The 17,387-nt window shown below is 49.3% G+C and overlaps 1 protein-coding gene across 1 annotated transcript; it reads left to right on the top strand.

The window, feature by feature from the left end:
* Window positions 1–1,134: 1,134 nt before the first annotated feature.
* On the top strand, window positions 1,135–17,209 carry SUMO2 (small ubiquitin like modifier 2). The gene is made up of 4 exons (XM_075347489.1): window positions 1,135–1,259; window positions 3,629–3,760; window positions 14,474–14,545; window positions 16,544–17,209. The coding sequence occupies exons 1-4, from the start codon at window positions 1,239–1,241 to the stop codon at window positions 16,604–16,606; spliced, it is 288 nt and encodes a 95-aa protein (XP_075203604.1). The 5' UTR covers window positions 1,135–1,238; the 3' UTR covers window positions 16,607–17,209.
* Window positions 17,210–17,387: the final 178 nt, after the last annotated feature.

The raw sequence follows: 17,387 nt of genomic DNA, 5'->3' as shown, positions 1-17,387 counted from the left end.
GCTTCTTGTACTCCAATGAACCCGGACGGTTTGGACCTGCTTCCGTACTGTACTGCCGTGAGTCGGCCGGTCGCCAGTGACAACAAGGTCCTGAACGAGGCGGTGCCGGTGTGCGTTCCACTGTGGTAGCAGGAAGTGCATCTGTGTGCTGCTGCTGATGACGATCATTCTTTGAAGGCCCGCCCACTGCTGTCGTAAGAGGAAACGACGTACGGGGGCGTTCTGACAGCAGCAGGAATGGGTCGCACGGCTCCAATACGTTCGCATCAAAGAGGTGAGAGGAGGCGGTCCCAGCATGCGTTACGCATTGGGATGAACAGTGGACTAGTAATCAAGTAGGGGAGGAGGGAGGAGAGATGTGCCCCTCCCCCACCCGTCTTGCGTTCCACAGTGGAACGCAAATAGCAGGCAGTACGAAGGCCGACAGGGAAAATGAACGGCGCGACGTACTGCGCAGGTGTCCTAGATAGCGTGAGTGGGCCCCCCCGTCAGTCCAGGGCCCCGGCACTTGCCCGGGTATGCCGCGTGGTGACGCCGGCCCTGCGGCCGCCGCATGGGCTAAATATGCCGCATTCGTCAAAAGTCGGACACAACGCAAGGCCATGCGGTACAATATGGCACTAATGCAAGTCTATGCGGAAAAACGCAACCGGCGGCAAAAAAAACCCTTGCGTTTTTTCTGCAGAGCGCCGTATTGTGCCGCACAGCAAAAACCGGATGTGTGAAAGCAGCCTAAGTGGTGCTGTAAATGACTGTAGAATAATAGCTGCTGACAAAAATACACGTCATACTGTCGTATGACAAAAGGTTACCCATGCGGATTCCACTCGTCCCACTTTTCAGGAGTGGAAGCGGAGCAGATTTGTACACAGCGTGACATCCCCCACCAGAACTATGATACACAGAGTGTGAGTGCCCCTGCGAGTGAGTGAGGCCCAAGTGGGCGGGCTGTGCCCGGGGAACACTCTGAGCGCCACAGCCAACGGCCACTGACTTTTCAGCGGCACCACAGCCCGAATTCATCTCTCACATAAGCTCACTAGCTCAGGCATGCGCAGTCTCTAACCACGTGGTCCACAGAGCGGGATTCTCTGACGTTCTAGTGTAGGAGGGGCTAATCGGGGCCGCGCACGTAAGCACGCAGTGTTTGTACGTGCGCTTTCCCGGCAAAACGACCCGCGCGGGTTTAGGCTCTTTGTGAGGAGGCGACGCTACCGGATACCGGCATTATCCCCAGCATGGCGGACGACAAACCAAAGGTCAGGGCGTGTGGGGTTCTATAAACGGCGGGCGGCTGCGTCATGCGGTGTGAATGAGGCCTGTAGGTGATGGCGTTGGTGCGGATGGATAGAGGCCTGGGATGGATAAGTCGCTGTGGTTGGCGGGGGATGGCCGCAGCGCTGCTTGGGCAGGGAATGGAGTGCGGGGCCCGGGAATGATCCGGGCGGTATGGCGGCTCATACAGCCTGTGCTGAATGCCTATGTGCGGACCCTCGCTCCATAATGTGGACCTGGAATTGCTGAGCCCTCTTATCGGGGCTTCAATTAGCCCAAGAGGCTGCACAGAGCCTCCCTCAGATCGAGCACAGCATCCCTGCCCCACAGCCCATGCATCTCCATCACACGTCTGTAATGCTGTATTCCTCCATGTGGTGGCGCTGTGGGGAATCCTAACACTTGCTGCCTGGCTCTCCTGCAGCTGATTGGTAGAGATACCAGAAAATGGGCTAGGTTAACCATTTCTAACACGTGTTTCCCCACACTGGAGAGCTCCTTTCTGATTGCTTATTATGGGTCTGTCCTGTCTTAGTTTTGTGCTTACAATGGGAACTGGTCCCCGGGCATTGTTAGATCTCATACAGGAGGGCTGCATGGTGATCCCCCACACAGACATGCCTCTGAGCAGAGGAGGGCTGCATGGTGGTCCCCCACACAGACATGCCTCTGAGCACAGGAGGGCTGCATGGTGGTCCCCCACACAGACATGCCTCTGAGCACAGGAGGGCTGCATGGTGGTCCCCCACACAGACATGCCTCTGAGCACAGGAGGGCTGCATGGTGGTCCCCCACACAGACATGCCTCTGAGCACAGGAGGGCTGCATGGTGGTCCCCCACACAGACATGCCTCTGAGCACAGGAGGGCTGCATGGTGGTCCCCCACACAGACATGCCTCTAAGCACAGGAGGGCTGCATGGTGATCCCCCACACAGACATGCCTCTAAGCACAGGAGGGCTGCATGGTGATCCCCCACACAGACATGCCTCTGAGCACAGGAGGGCTGCATGGTGATCCCCCACACAGACATGCCTCTGAGCACAGGAGGGCTGCATGGTGATCCCCCGCACAGACATGCCTCTGAGCACAGGAGGGCTGCATGGTGATCCCCCGCACAGACATGCCTCTGAGCACAGGAGGGCTGCATGGTGATCCCCCGCACAGACATGCCTCTGAGCACAGGAGGGCTGCATGGTGATCCCCCGCACAGACATGCCTCTGAGCACAGGAGGGCTGCATGGTGATCCCCCGCACAGACATGCCTCTGAGCACAGGAGGGCTGCATGGTGATCCCCCGCACAGACATGCCTCTAAGCACAGGAGGGCTGCATGGTGATCCCCCACACAGACATGCCTCTGAGCACAGGAGGGCTGCATGGTGATCCCCCACACAGACATGCCTCTGAGCACAGGAGGGCTGCATGGTGATCCCCCGCACAGACATGCCTCTGAGCACAGGAGGGCTGCATGGTGATCCCCCACACAGACATGCCTCTGAGCACAGGAGGGCTGCATGGTGATCCCCCACACAGACATGCCTCTGAGCACAGGAGGGCTGCATGGTGATCCCCCACACAGACATGCCTCTGAGCACAGGAGGGCTGCATGGTGATCCCCCACACAGACATGCCTCTGAGCACAGGAGGGCTGCATGGTGATCCCCCACACAGACATGCCTCTAAGCAGAGGAGGGCTGCATGGTGATTCCCCCCCCCCCCACACACACACACAGACATGCCTCTAAGCACAGGAGGGCTGCATGGTGATCCCCCACACAGACATGCCTCTAAGCAGAGGAGGGCTGCATGGTGCTCCCCCACACAGACATGCCCCTGAGCACAGGAGGGCTGCATGGTGCTCCCCCACACAGACATGCCCCTGAGTACAGGAGGGCTGCATGGTGGTCCCCCACACAGACATGCCTCTAAGCACAGGAGGGCTGCATGGTGATCCCCCACACAGACATGCCTCTGAGCACAGGAGGGCTGCATGGTGCTCCCCCCCCCCCCTCCACAGACATTGCCTCTAAGCACAGGAGGGCTGCATGGTGCTCCCCCACACACATGCATGCCTCGAAGGACTCCACACAGGGATACTTTACCCTTGTAATTCTCCATTTATATTTCAGCTTATAGTATTACTCATTTGCTCCATGTAATGAAAATGCTGTGATGGCCTATTTATAGCCTTAATGGGGTATTTACATAGTTACATAGGTTGAAAAAAAGACCTAGGTCCATCTAGTTCAACCTTGTATTTTTATCGTGTATAATGGTAGAATGACTTTATATTTTGCTCCTAGTTATGCTGTTTGGAGATATGTAACAACTAAGGGTTCTTGTTATTGCAGGAGAGCGTGAAAACTGAAAACAACGATCACATCAACTTGAAGGTAGCTGGCCAAGATGGCTCTGTCGTCCAGTTCAAGATTAAAAAACATACACCACTCAATAAGCTCATGAAGGCTTATTGTGAACGACAGGTGAGCCCTTCTATTGAACAGTGAATGGCCAACATTTAGGTGTTTTACAGTGCTGGGGCTGAGTTCACATAGTGTGTTTACCCAGCAGATGCCACTCACTTTTCCCTTAACCCAGGCAAGTATACATGTGACTTCCAATAGAGAAACAGCACAAAAAATACTACTGTGGCATATTCTAGGGGCATCAGTCAGAGCTTTACATTAAGTTATAAACAACTAAACAAAAAGTATAAGGCCTACCTCTTGGGCCCAATGGCATTCACAAGAGAGATTTGGCGGCAGTGTAGAATGAAATTTCAGCTGTCGTCACAGACTTCTGTTAACCCCTTTCCTGTCTACACCACACCTGACGGAGGGTATGAGTCCGGGGGTGACGGGGCTGTGGGCAAAGACTGGCCTGTACTGTTTCTGAGATATAGTTAACCCGGTGACTCTAAAATTAAAGCCATTCTCAGACCTACGATACCAATATAACCTACCTTTTCATCTGTATTTCTCATACCAACAAATAACACATTTCTTTACAGACATTATGGGACTGACGGGGGTATGTCGCCCAACCGCATTCGAGACCCTATGCTCTGGCCGGACCTCGACCAGAGGATTAATCTCAGTCATTTATAATATACTGATAACTGGGGATCTTTCGGATACTGTGAAATACACGTACATGAGGAGATGGGAGGGTTGGATAGGACGCCCAATATCGGACGCGCTCTGGTCAGTGATATGGGCCAGGACATTCCGGTCCTCGATTAGCACTCTCTACAAGGAGAACCAAGTTAAAATCCTCATGACATGGTACCACACTCCAGAGCTCTTACATAAGTTTAATCGTAACCACCCGGATGTATGTTGGAGGTGCGGCCTTGGAGGAGCATCTTTATACCACATTTTCTGGACATGCTCGGCCATCGTGGGTTTCTGGGAGGAGGTAGAGTCACTGATGGGCAGATTGCTTGGCAGAAGTGTGTCCAGGGACCCGGTGGTGTTTTTGCTAAATGCCCTCCCGTCATCCTTAAGCAAATCGGAATTAAAACTCCTACTTCATATCCTTACGGCTGCTAAATGCCTGGTCTCATTATTCTGGAAGAGAGCGGCCCCTCCATCTGTCTCTGATCTATACGTCCGGATAAAAGATGTTAGAAATATGGAAAAATTGACAGCCCAGCTCAATAATACCATGGATGATTTTGTAGCCACATGGTCTAGTTGGGATGAGCTTGTGGACACCTACCATATTTAAGGATGAAAATAGGCCTATGATAATACGTTCTCCTCCTATACATGACCCTGAGGGGATGTGCGAAGGCTCCACCGGGTCCCCTTGGGACTGGTCCCAGTGTCTCCCATCCTCGGTTTTATCCAATGACCAAACCCCACCCACCCTTCGATTGACATTCCATATGTGTATGACATAGCATATTTGTACACACACCTGTGAAATGTTTCGTTTACTTTTGCAAATGTCTATTTTCTTTTGTTGTATAACATGTTAAAAAAACTCTTTTTTTGAAAATAAAAGGTTGAACAAAAAAAGTATAAGGCCTAAAATAATTTTTATTGACTAGATTAAAATAAAAAAATAACATACGTCTGAAAATGGTTATACAGGAATGGACAAAAAGACTGCAGAAAAGTAACCAATATTCATACGTAGTGAGAACAATTTTTAAGCTGTCTACATGCAATAGATTAATTTTATATTAATCTATTGCATGTAGACATCTTAAAAATTGTACTCTCTATATGAATATTGGTTACTTTTCTGCAGTCTTTTTGTCCATTCCCATACCACCATTTTCAGATGTTGTATGTCATTTTTTTTATTTTAATCTGTTCAATAAAATTATTTTAGGCCTTATACTTTTTGTCTAGTTGTTTATAATGAATGAAGTTTCATGGCCTTTCATGCATGTCTTATAATAAGTTATACTTGCATAATACCTCTGTCAAAAGGCCGAATGTGATGTAAAAAGAGCCGGTGTTGTCACAGCTTATTTCTTCGGCGCTCCATTGGGAGACCCAGACGATTGGGGTGTATAGCTACTGCCTCCGGAGGCCACACAAAGCATTACACTAAAAAGTGTAAGGCCCCTCCCCTTCTGGCTATACACCCCCCGTGGGATCACGGGCTGCTCAGTTTTCAAGCTTTGTGCGAAGGAGGTCAGACATCCACGCATAGCTCCACTGTTTAGTCAGCAGTAGCTGCTGACTATGTCGGATGGAAGAAAAGAGGGCCCATACTAGGGCCCCCAGCATGCTCCCTTCTCACCCCACTTTTGTCGGCGGTGTTTGTTAAGGTTGAGGTACCCATTGCGGGTACGGAGGCTGGAGCCCACATGCTGTTTTCCTTCCCCATCCCCCTGAAGGGCTCTGGTGAAGTGGGATCTTACCGGCCTCCAGGCTCTGAGGCCGGGCTCCATCCACAAACCCGGAGAACCTGCTGGATACGGAGCTGGGTACCGTCAGGGACAAGGCCCTGCAACATTCAGGTACTCTGTGTCCCCGTGCAGACAGGCACAGACACACTCCAGCGTTGCTGGGTGTGCTAGTGCGCCGGGGACAGTAGCGCTGCGCGCTTGGGCTATACTCACTGCAGCTTAGCTACAGTGAGTTTATTTGTGGGGAACTACCGCGCCGGCCGCCCCTAGAGGCTGCGGCGCGGCTGTGACTTGTGGTGCGCCGGGGACTTCGCGCTGACCGTGCTTTTACGACGGCAGCGCTTATAAATCTAGTCCCCGGCGTTTGCGGCCTAGTTCCGTTTCGTTCCCGCCCCCAACCCTGTCAGTCAGGGAAGGGGCGAGACGCTGTATAATGATCAGCGCCGAAGGGCTGGAGTCGTATTTACATACTCCAGCCCTCTCACTGGGCACAGTGGGACGCCAGTTTCCCGCTCTTTGTCTGCAGCACGCCCACGGCCCGTCCCTCTTCACAGGACGCCGGCAGCCATTCCTGCATGCAGTCTGAGCTGGAGAACGGACATAGCCCTGGGAGATCCAGACAGGGGATTCTGGCGACCACACACCCGCTCTTAAGCGGGCGGTAAGCAGCACCTAGGTGCTGACCCCACTAGTGCCACAGTGTTGTTTAGTGTACTTTTGTCTGTACCTATATATATTGCACTGTACGGTCGCTTCTTGGCTTATACCCTATATTGCTCTGAGGAGACGACAGCATGTCATCCGCAAAAAGCAAGGGTGCCAAGGCACAGGCTTTATATGCTGCTTGTACCGCATGTGGGGCTGATCTACCGGCAGGTTCCTCTGACCCCCATTGTGTGCAATGTTCGGTCCCTGTGCCACTTCGTCAGCCGGAGTCTATGCTAGTAGTGGCCCAGGCAGAGATGCCTGTGAATCCTGCCCCGGTGACGGGGACAGAGTTTGCAGTTTTTGCTGATAAGATGTCTGTGACTATGACAAAAATTCTAGAATCTTTGCAGTCCAGGCCGGTCGCTCAGACCATGGGCACTGTTGATTCACTGTTCCCCGGTCCCCCTCAGTTGTAACTAATCCGTGCTCCAAGGGGGTCCCACACATCACAGGCTGAAGGCTCTGACTCGGACGACAGTCCCAGGCAGCCTAAGCGAGCTCGCTGGGAGAGACCCTCGGCGTCATCACGCTGGTCAGGGTCTCAGCGAGAGGATTCTCTGTATGATGAGACAGAGGTAGATGATCAGGAGTCTAATCCTGAGACCGCTCTCAATCTGGATACTCCTGATGGTGACGCCATGGTGAATGACCTTATAGCGGCCATCAATAGACTGTTGGATATTTCTCCCCCAGCCTCTCCAGCGGAGGAGGCAGCTGCACAGCAAGAGAAATTCCATTTCAGATATCCCAAGCGTAAATTGAGTACTTTTCTAGACCACTCTGACTTCAGAGAAGCAGTCCAGAAACATCATGCTTATCCAGATAAGCGTTTTTCCAAGCGTCTTAAGGATACACGTTATCCTTTTCCCCCCTGCCGTGGTCAAACGCTGGACCCAGTGTCCAAAGGTGGACCCCCCAATCTCCAGGCTTGCGGCTAGATCCATAGTTGCAGTGGAAGATGGGGCTTCACTTAAAGATGCCACTGACAGGCAGATGGACCTTTGGTTGAAATCTGTCTATGAAGCTATTGGCGCGTCGTTTGCTCCACCATTCGCAGCCGTGTGGGCACTCCAAGCTATTTCAGCTGGTCTGGCGCAGGTGGACTCTGTCATACGTCCATCAGTGCCGCAGGTGGCGTCCTTAACCTCGCAAATGTCTGCGTTTGCGACTTACGCTATCAATGCTGTCCTGGACTCTACGAGCCGTACATCTATGGCGTCTGCCAACTCTGTCGTTTTACGCAGAGCCTTGTGGTTGAAAGAATGGAAAGCAGATTCTGCGTCCAAAAAATGCTTAACCAGTTTGCCATTATCTGGAGACAGACTGTTTGGTGAGCAATTGGCTGAAATCATTAAACAGTCCAAGGGTAAGGACTCTTCCTTACCCCAGCCCAGATCAAGCAAACCCCAACAGAGGAGGGGACAGTCGAGGTTTCGGTCCTTTCGTGGCTCGGGCAGGGCCCAATTCTCCTCGTCCAAAAGGACTCAGAAAGAGCAGAGGAGTTCAGATTCCTGGCGGGCTCACTCACGCCCAAAGAAAGCAGCCGGAGGAACCGCTTCCAAGGCGGCTGCCTCATGACTTTCAGCCTCCTCTCTCCGCATCCTCGGTCGGTGGCAGGCTCTCCCGCTTTGGCGACATTTGGCTGTCACAGGTCAAGGACCGGTGGGTGAGAGACGTTTTGTCTCACGGGTACAGGATAGAGTTCAGTTCTCGTCCTCCGCCTCGATTCTTCAGAACTTCCCCACCTCCCGACCGAGCCGATGCTCTTCTGCAGGCGGTGTGCTCCCTAAGGGCAGAAGGAGTGGTGATCCCTGTTCCTCCTCAGGAACAAGGTCAAGGTTTTTACTCCAATCTGTTTGTGGTACCAAAAAAGGACGGCTCTTTCCGTCCTGTTCTGGACCTAAAACTGCTCAACAAGCACGTGAAAATCAGGCGGTTCCGGATGGAATCCCTCCGCTCCGTCATTTCCTCGATGTCTCAAGGAGATTTTCTAGCATCAATAGACATCAAAGATGCTTATCTCCACGTGCCGATTGCTCCAGAGCACCAGCGTTTTCTACGCTTCGTGATAGGGGATGACCATCTTCAGTTCGTAGCCCTGCCATTTGGTCTGGCGACAGCCCCACGGGTTTTCACCAAGGTCATGGCAGCAGTGGTAGCAGTCTTGCACTCTCAGGGACACTCGGTGATCCCTTACTTGGACGATCTACTTGTCAAGGCACCCTCTCAAGGAGCATGCCAACACAGCCTGAACGTTGCGCTGGAGACTCTCCAGACCTTCGGGTGGATCATCAACTTTTCAAAGTCAAACCTGTCTCCGACCCAATCACTAACATATCTTGGCATGGAGTTTCATACTCTCTCAGCGGTAGTGACGCTTCCGCTGGACAAGCAGCGGTCACTACAGACAGGGGTGCAGTCTCTCCTTCAAGGCCAGTCGCACCCCTTAAGACGCCTCATGCACTTCCTAGGGAAGATGGTGGCAGCAATGGAGGCAGTTCCGTTTGCGCAGTTTCATCTGCGCCCACTTCAATGGGACATTCTCCGCCAATGGGACAGGAAGTCGACGTCCTTGGACAGGAAAGTCTCCCTTTCCCAGACGGCCAAGGACTCTCTTCAGTGGTGGCTTCTTCCCACCTCATTATCACAAGGAAGGTCCTTCCTACCCCCATCCTGGGCGGTGGTCACGACAGACGCGAGCCTGTCAGGGTGGGGAGCAGTTTTTCTCCACCACAGGGCTCAAGGTACGTGGACTCAGCAGGAGTCCACCCTTCAGATCAATGTTCTGGAAATCAGGGCAGTGTATCTTGCCCTACAAGCCTTCCAGCACTGGCTGGAAGGGAAGCAGATCCGAATTCAGTCGGACAACTCCACAGCGGTGGCATACATCAACCACCAAGGTGGGACACGCAGTCGGCAAGCCTTCCAGGAAGTCCGGCGGATTCTGATGTGGGTGGAAGCCACGGCCTCCACCATATCCGCAGTTCACATCCCCGGCGTAGAAAACTGGGAAGCAGACTTCCTCAGTCGCCAGGGCATGGACGCAGGGGAATGGTCCCTTCACCCGGACGTGTTTCAGGAAATCTGCCGCCGCTGGGGAGTGCCGGACGACGACCTAATGGCGTCTCGGCACAACAACAAGGTCCCGCCTTCATGGCGAGGTCTCGCGATCAAAGAGCTCTGGCGGCAGACGCCTTGGTGCAAGATTGGTCGCAGTTCCAGCTTCCCTATGTGTTTCCCCCTCTGGCACTCTTGCCCAGAGTGCTACGCAAGATCAGGTCCGATTGCCGCCGCGTCTTACTCGTCGCCCCAGACTGGCCGAGGAGATCGTGGTACCCGGATCTGTGGCATCTCACGGTCGGCCAACCGTGGGCGCTACCAGACCGGCCAGACTTACTGTCACAAGGGCCGTTTTTCCATCTGAATTCTGCGGCCCTGAACCTGACTGTGTGGCCATTGAGTCCTGGATCCTAGCTACTTCAGGATTATCTCAAGGGGTCGTGGCCACCATGAGACAGGCTAGGAAGCCCACGTCTGCTAAGATCTATCACAGAACGTGGAAGATTTTCTTATCCTGGTGCTCTGCACAGGGAGTGTCCCCCTGGCCATTTGCATTGCCTACTTTTCTTTCCTTCCTGCAATCTGGGTTGGAAAAAGGCTTAGCGCTCGGCTCCCTTAAAGGACAAGTCTCAGCGCTATCAGTATTTTTTCAGAAGCGTCTAGCACGACTTCCTCAGGTACGCACGTTCCTGCAGGGGGTTTGTCACATCGTCCCTCCGTACAAACGGCCGTTAGATCCATGGGATCTGAACAGGGTACTGGTTGCTCTCCAGAAGCCGCCCTTCGAGCCTCTGAAGGAGGTGTCACTTTCTCGACTCTCACAGAAAGTGGCCTTTCTGGTAGCGGTCACGTCTCTTCGGAGAGTGTCTGAGCTAGCAGCGCTGTCATCCAAAGCTCCCTTCCTGGTGTTTCACCAGGACAAGGTAGTGCTGCGCCCGATTCAGGAATTTCTCCCTAAGGTGGTATCCTCTTTTCATTTCAATCAGGATATCTCCTTACCTTCCTTTTGTCCTCATCCAGTTCATCGGTATGAGAAGGATTTGCATTTGTTAGATCTGGTGAGAGCACTCAGAATCTACATCTCCCGCACGGCGCCCCTGCGCCGCTCGGATGCACTCTTTGTCCTTGTCGCTGGTAAGCGCAAAGGGTCGCAGGCTTCCAAATTCACCCTGGCTCGATGGATCAAGGAACCAATTCTTGAAGCCTACCGTTCTGCTGGGCTTCCGGTTCCATCAGGGCTGAAGGCCCATTCTACCAGAGCCGTGGGTGCGTCCTGGGCATTACGACACCAGGCTACGGCTCAACAGGTGTGCCAGGCGGCTACCTGGTCGAGCCTGCACACTTTCACCAAACATTATCAGGTGCATACCTACGCTTCGGCGGACGCCAGCCTAGGTTGAAGAGTCCTGCAGGCGGCGGTTGCCTCCTCGTAGGGGAGGGCTGTTTTGCAGCTCTAACTTGAGGTATTATTTTACCCACCCAGGGACTGCTTTTGGACGTCCCAATCGTCTGGGTCTCCCAATGGAGCGCCGAAGAAGGGAATTTTGTTACTTGCCGTAAATTCCTTTTCTTCTAGCTCCAATTGGGAGACCCAGCACCCGCCCTGTTTCCTTCGGGATTTTTGTTTTTTTCGGGTACACATGTTGTTCATGTTGAACGGTTTCAGTTCTCCGATGTTACTTCGGATTGAATTTGTTTAAACCAGTTATTGGCTTTCCTCCTTCTTGCTTTAGCACTAAAACTGAGCAGCCCGTGATCCCACGGGGGGTGTATAGCCAGAAGGGGAGGGGCCTTACACTTTTTAGTGTAATGCTTTGTGTGGCCTCCGGAGGCAGTAGCTATACACCCCAATCGTCTGGGTCTCCCAATTGGAGCTAGAAGAAAAGGAATTTACGGTAAGTAACAAAATTCCCTTCTCGATTATGCAGTTGCCCATAATTTATTCTATATTTTCATACCATACAACTCATGGTTTTTCCTTTAGGTACATCAGTGAATATTCAGGGTACTTCCCAGTTTTCCTTTAGGACAGCTTACCCAGGCCCTGTTTGTTTTGGCACCATTTCTTGTAATTAAAGGAAACGTGCACATTGAACATGCAGTCTAATCTGCCACCAGAATGCTGCAGAGCAGAAACCAAACCAATAGATCTGTTTTTAGGAACAGGTTCCATGTGACCGAGCCTTTTTGGCTTAGCAGTCATGTCTAGTCCTAATCATTACCGCCCACTTGATTTCTAAGTCCAGAATGAGCACGGATGTCACTAAATAAAACACAGGCTGTATTGAATATATTCCCACAAACCAGGGCTGTGGAGTCGGTAAGCCAAACCTTCGACTCCGACTCCTCAAATTCTCTTGCACCGACTCCGACTCCGGCTCCGGCTCCGACTCCGACTCCGGCTCCGACTCCGACTCCTACATATATTGCTTATAGTTAGGTGAAAAATTTATTGTAGTACATGAATATGTGTATGTGAACATCAGACATTTAATAATTTTTATGATACAATAATCAAGATATTTGGATAGAACATAAAATATATTTATTGGAATACAACTTTAGAACACAAAAAACTGTAATAAATTGTAAATATGTAATACACTATGTAATATACAGTAGATTACATATATATCTTGTGTGTGTGTGTATATACACTGTATATATATATATATTATATATATTACATATTTACAATTTATTAGTTTTTTTGTGTTCTAAAGTTGTATTCCAATAAATATTTTATGTTCTATCCAAATATCTTGATTATTGTATCATAAAAACAATTAAATGTCTGATGTTCACATTGTACTACAATAAATTTTTCACTTAAATATAAGCATTATACTAAATGTTGTTATTTAGTAAAATATTCAGCACATTCTGCATTGCACTACTGTCCCCAATTTATTATATATTTTAGGAGTCGGAGTCGGTGCATTTTATACCGACTCCGACTCCACCAAAATGAGCTCCGACTCCACGACTCCGACTCCACAGCCCTGCCACAAACCTATATTTGTCTGCTGCATCTCCTCTTTGAAGTGCTGCCCATAAGTTGCACAGCAGTTTCAAGCTGACCAGTTACTTTTTAAAGGGAACCTGTAATATCCCTAAATGCTATTAACCTGCAGATATAAGGGTTAATATGTAGGTTACTGTCATTATAAAGCTTTCTGGCTGCCTTATTAAAAGCATGGCTATGAGAGATTTGAATATATTCATGGGAAGCCCCCAACTTTCAGTTAGAGGCATGCCTGGTGTGGCTTCACTTACCACTTGGTACACAGTAAGGGCCCTTTCACACTGTTATTACCTGAATTCACTGGTCCCATCAGAGCTTCCATCCAAACCCCCCGCAAAACTGATTTCGGACGCATGCGCCGACAGGGCCATTGACTATAATGGTGCAGACGGAGTCACCGTGTGCTCTGTCATGCACCATTTTCGGGAGTATACACTTTCTAGAGGCGGACACCCAGATGTAGAAGACTGTGTGTGGGTGGCCGACTGCAGTAAGCGTATACACCCGAAAATGGTGCAAGATGGAGCACACGGTGACTCAATCTGCATCCTTATAGTTAATGGCCCTATCGGCGCATGAGTCCAAAACCCATTTTGCTGGGGGATTTGGATAGAAGCACCGATGGGACCAGTGACCATAGGTAATAATGCAGTGTGAAAGCAGCCTAAGCGGTGGCTGTAAGCATACCTCTGAATTTTGATTGACCGCTAGCTGTGCACAGACACACTACAGAGCGAGCTGGGAGTTGGCGTGCCAGGGCGTGCTTACTGCCGCCACTCACAGGTTTGAGCTATGACTGAAGCCATTTCGGGCACGCCTTCTGAGAATTGGCAGCTCCCGGGAGTAATAAAGTAAATCTCCTCCCAGTGTCTGGGGTCATGACCGCTTTCCCAAAATGCAGAGGAAGTGATTTTTGCACATAAAGTCTCTTATAAACTCTTAGGCTAAGTTTGTACAAGCATATGAAAAATTGTCCAGATTTTTTTAATTATTTCAGATACCAAAACCAGCAATGATCAGTGCATCCTGAATCTGGTACTAAATGTTTAGTAATCTGTCTTCCAAGTTGTATAATCTGCCATGTTGTTTTTGGCTAGTGCTACAGAGCAACTTTGACCACAACACCGGTCACTCCATCAAAATTCGCTAGGTGTCTCTGCTATAGCTCCATAGTGCAACATGAGTGGGATTATATTATAACCGCCTCTACTCTGTACTAGTCTGTCTATTGTAACTTGTATCTGTTTTGTATGTAGCACCATGGAATGAATAGTGCTCTATAAACAAATATAAACCGCCTGAGAGTACTGTGATCCTGAGACACAAGTTGTAGGAAATCCAACCACATTGGACTTTTTGCTTGTCATAGTACCCAGAGGGTTGTAATGCAACTCCATTTACTTGTATTCTGCTGTAATGTAGCAGCGACTACTAGTGAACTTTGGTTACACGACCAGTACTGTGGACACAGTGGCTGTGTAGACTTACAATTAAAGGTTATTGGATAATAATGCTATTTTTTTCTTTGTCCATTAGGGATTGTCAATGAGGCAAATTAGGTTCCGGTTTGATGGCCAGCCTATTAATGAGACAGACACGCCAGCACAAGTAAGTGTTTACCACAATACACAATAGGTTAAATGCCTGCCTGTCAGACATTGGCATCCGGGAGTGATACCTGAATTGTTATTGTTACGTTTTTCTCTTTGATAAATCAAAATCAACTGAATGCGTTTAGTCACTTATCTAGATAGCAGGTCATGTTCTGGGAACAAGTCCTTAAATTAGAATTGCTGATCCACTCATCCTAGTGATGAAAAAGTCAAGGATTTCTAGCCCTCTTCTGCTAATTAAAAGAAAATCTGCTGTGAATGACAACTTGTCTACCCCCGCTGAAATCCTTGGCATGTAGCATGGATGAATGAGAACCTGTCTACCCCCGCTGAAATCCTTGGCATGTAGCATGGATGAATGAGAACCTGTCTACCCCCGCTGAAATCCTTGGCATGTAGCATGGATGAATGAGAACCTGTCTACCCCCGGTGAAATCCTTGGCATGTAGCATGGGTGAATGAGAACCTGTCTACCCCCGGTGAAATCCTTGGCATGTAGCATGGGTGAATGAGAACTTGTCTACCCCCGGGGAAATCCTTGGCATGTAGCATGGGTGAATGAGAACCTGTCTACCCCTGGTGAAATCCTTGGCATGTAGCATGGATGAATGAGAACCTGTCTACCCCTGGTGAAATCCTTGGCATGTAGCATGGATGAATGAGAACCTGTCTACTCCTGGTGAAATCCTTGGCATGTAGCATGGATGAATGAGAACCTGTCTACCCCTGGTGAAATCCTTGGCATGTAGCATGGGTGAATGAGAACCTGTCTACCCCTGGTGAAATCCTTGGCATGTAGCATGGATGAATGAGAACCTGTCTACTCCTGGGGAAATCCTTGGCATGTAGCATGGATGAATGAGAACCTGTCTACTCCTGGGGAAATCCTTGGCATGTAGCATGGATGAATGAGAACCTGTCTACCCCTGGTGAAATCCTTGGCATGTAGCATGGATGAATGAGAACCTGTCTTCTCCTGGTGAAATCCTTGGCATGTAGCATGGGTGAATGAGAACCTGTCTACCCCCGGTGAAATCCTTGGCATGTAGCATGGATGAATGAGAACCTGTCTACTCCTGGGGAAATCCTTGGCATGTAGCATGGATGAATGAGAACCTGTCTACCCCTGGTGAAATCCTTGGCATGTAGCATGGATGAATGAGAACCTGTCTACTCCTGGTGAAATCCTTGGCATGTAGCATGGGTGAATGAGAACCTGTCTACCCCCGGTGAAATCCTTGGCATGTAGCATGGGTGAATGAGAACCTGTCTACTCCTGGGGAAATCCTTGGCATGTAGCATGGATGAATGAGAACCTGTCTACTCCTGGTGAAATCCTTGGCATGTAGCATGGATGAATGAGAACCTGTCTACCCCTGGTGAAATCCTTGGCATGTAGCATGGATGAATGAGAACCTGTCTACTCCTGGTGAAATCCTTGGCATGTAGCATGGATGAATGAGAACTTGTCTACCCCCGGTGAAATCCTTGGCAAGTGTTGCAGCTTGCCGAACCCTTATTACAGTGCTAGCAGTCGTCAGTTGAATGCAGTTTGTATACTTGTGTGCTATCCTGTTTAATAGAGCATTGCAAGGCATGGGTGAGAATCTAGTCGACACATGATGGCAAGTATAGAAATCATATAAACAAAATATTTGCATTCACATGACGACCACTGGAAGCTGCAAGCAGGGCAGAATTTTAACTGTGTGCACATTAAACACTGTAAGGATTTGGCACTTGCTGAAGGTTTCACCAGGGTTGGACAACCCCTTTGAATGATCAGGTTTCCTCTACAGTTTGAGTAACAAATTTGATTTTCCTAAGGGGGGGGGGGAGGGAGTACTAGTGTTAAAGGACTATAAATGTTTTATTAGTTCTTTCCAATAAATAGTATAAGAAAGTAAATTTATTTTTTTTTCTACATCTTGCTTTTTTATGAAAAAACCCCCACAAAACTCCTGTAATTTTTTTTGTTTTTATTTCTATCCAGTTGGAGATGGAGGATGAAGATACGATTGATGTTTTCCAGCAGCAGACGGGAGGAAACTTCTAGAACAAGTTTTGCCCAGTCCCTCACCCACTGCCTCCACTGTTCAGTTTCCTATGTTCACCATCATCCCCCTTCCCTTACTGTACATATAATAGGGTGGATGCGTGTGTTTATTATAGGGGTTAATTTTTCACTCCTGCCCCCATTCCCCTTTTATCTTTGCTTTAATATCACCTATGATTCTGGACCAATTTAATTTGAGATGGCGGGTGCTTTGCACAGTCTCCCACCTCGCTCTGATATCTCTGTGCTCTCTACTTTTATTCCAGTAAATTATTTTTCTTTATTTTTTTTTTTTTTTTTTTTTTACATGAGCCCGTCAACAGCTTATAGATACAGATCTGCTGTTGCCTAATGTGCCTCACAATGGCAACTGTGACACTTCTGCTGGTCATTACTTAAGGGAGCAAACCCACCTCTCAGCTGTTTTCATTATTATTATTTTTTTTTTTTATTAAACTGATTGAGATTTTATAACTTTTGTATGTAGCTGTTACATGTAGCTGGGTGAATAGGAAAAAATGTAAAAAGCTGAAAAATCTTAGGTAGAAATTCCCTTCCGGCATCTTGTTGTTTAAATAAACCTGGTTCAAAAAAAGAAAAAAAGTGACAAAAGCTTTTATCTCTGTATTTTGTGTGAAATCTGAAGACACTTACCGTATTTTTCGGACTATAAGACGCACCGGACCATAAGATGCACCCTGGTTTTAGAGGAGGAAAATAGGAAAATAAAATTTTAAGCAAAAAATGTGGTCATGACACACTTATGGGGCGAGGATCTGCT

This window comes from Anomaloglossus baeobatrachus, chromosome 5 (assembly GCF_048569485.1).
Source record: "Anomaloglossus baeobatrachus isolate aAnoBae1 chromosome 5, aAnoBae1.hap1, whole genome shotgun sequence".
Lineage (NCBI taxonomy): Eukaryota > Metazoa > Chordata > Amphibia > Anura > Aromobatidae > Anomaloglossus > Anomaloglossus baeobatrachus.
This window is presented reverse-complemented; position numbering and strand designations above follow the sequence as displayed.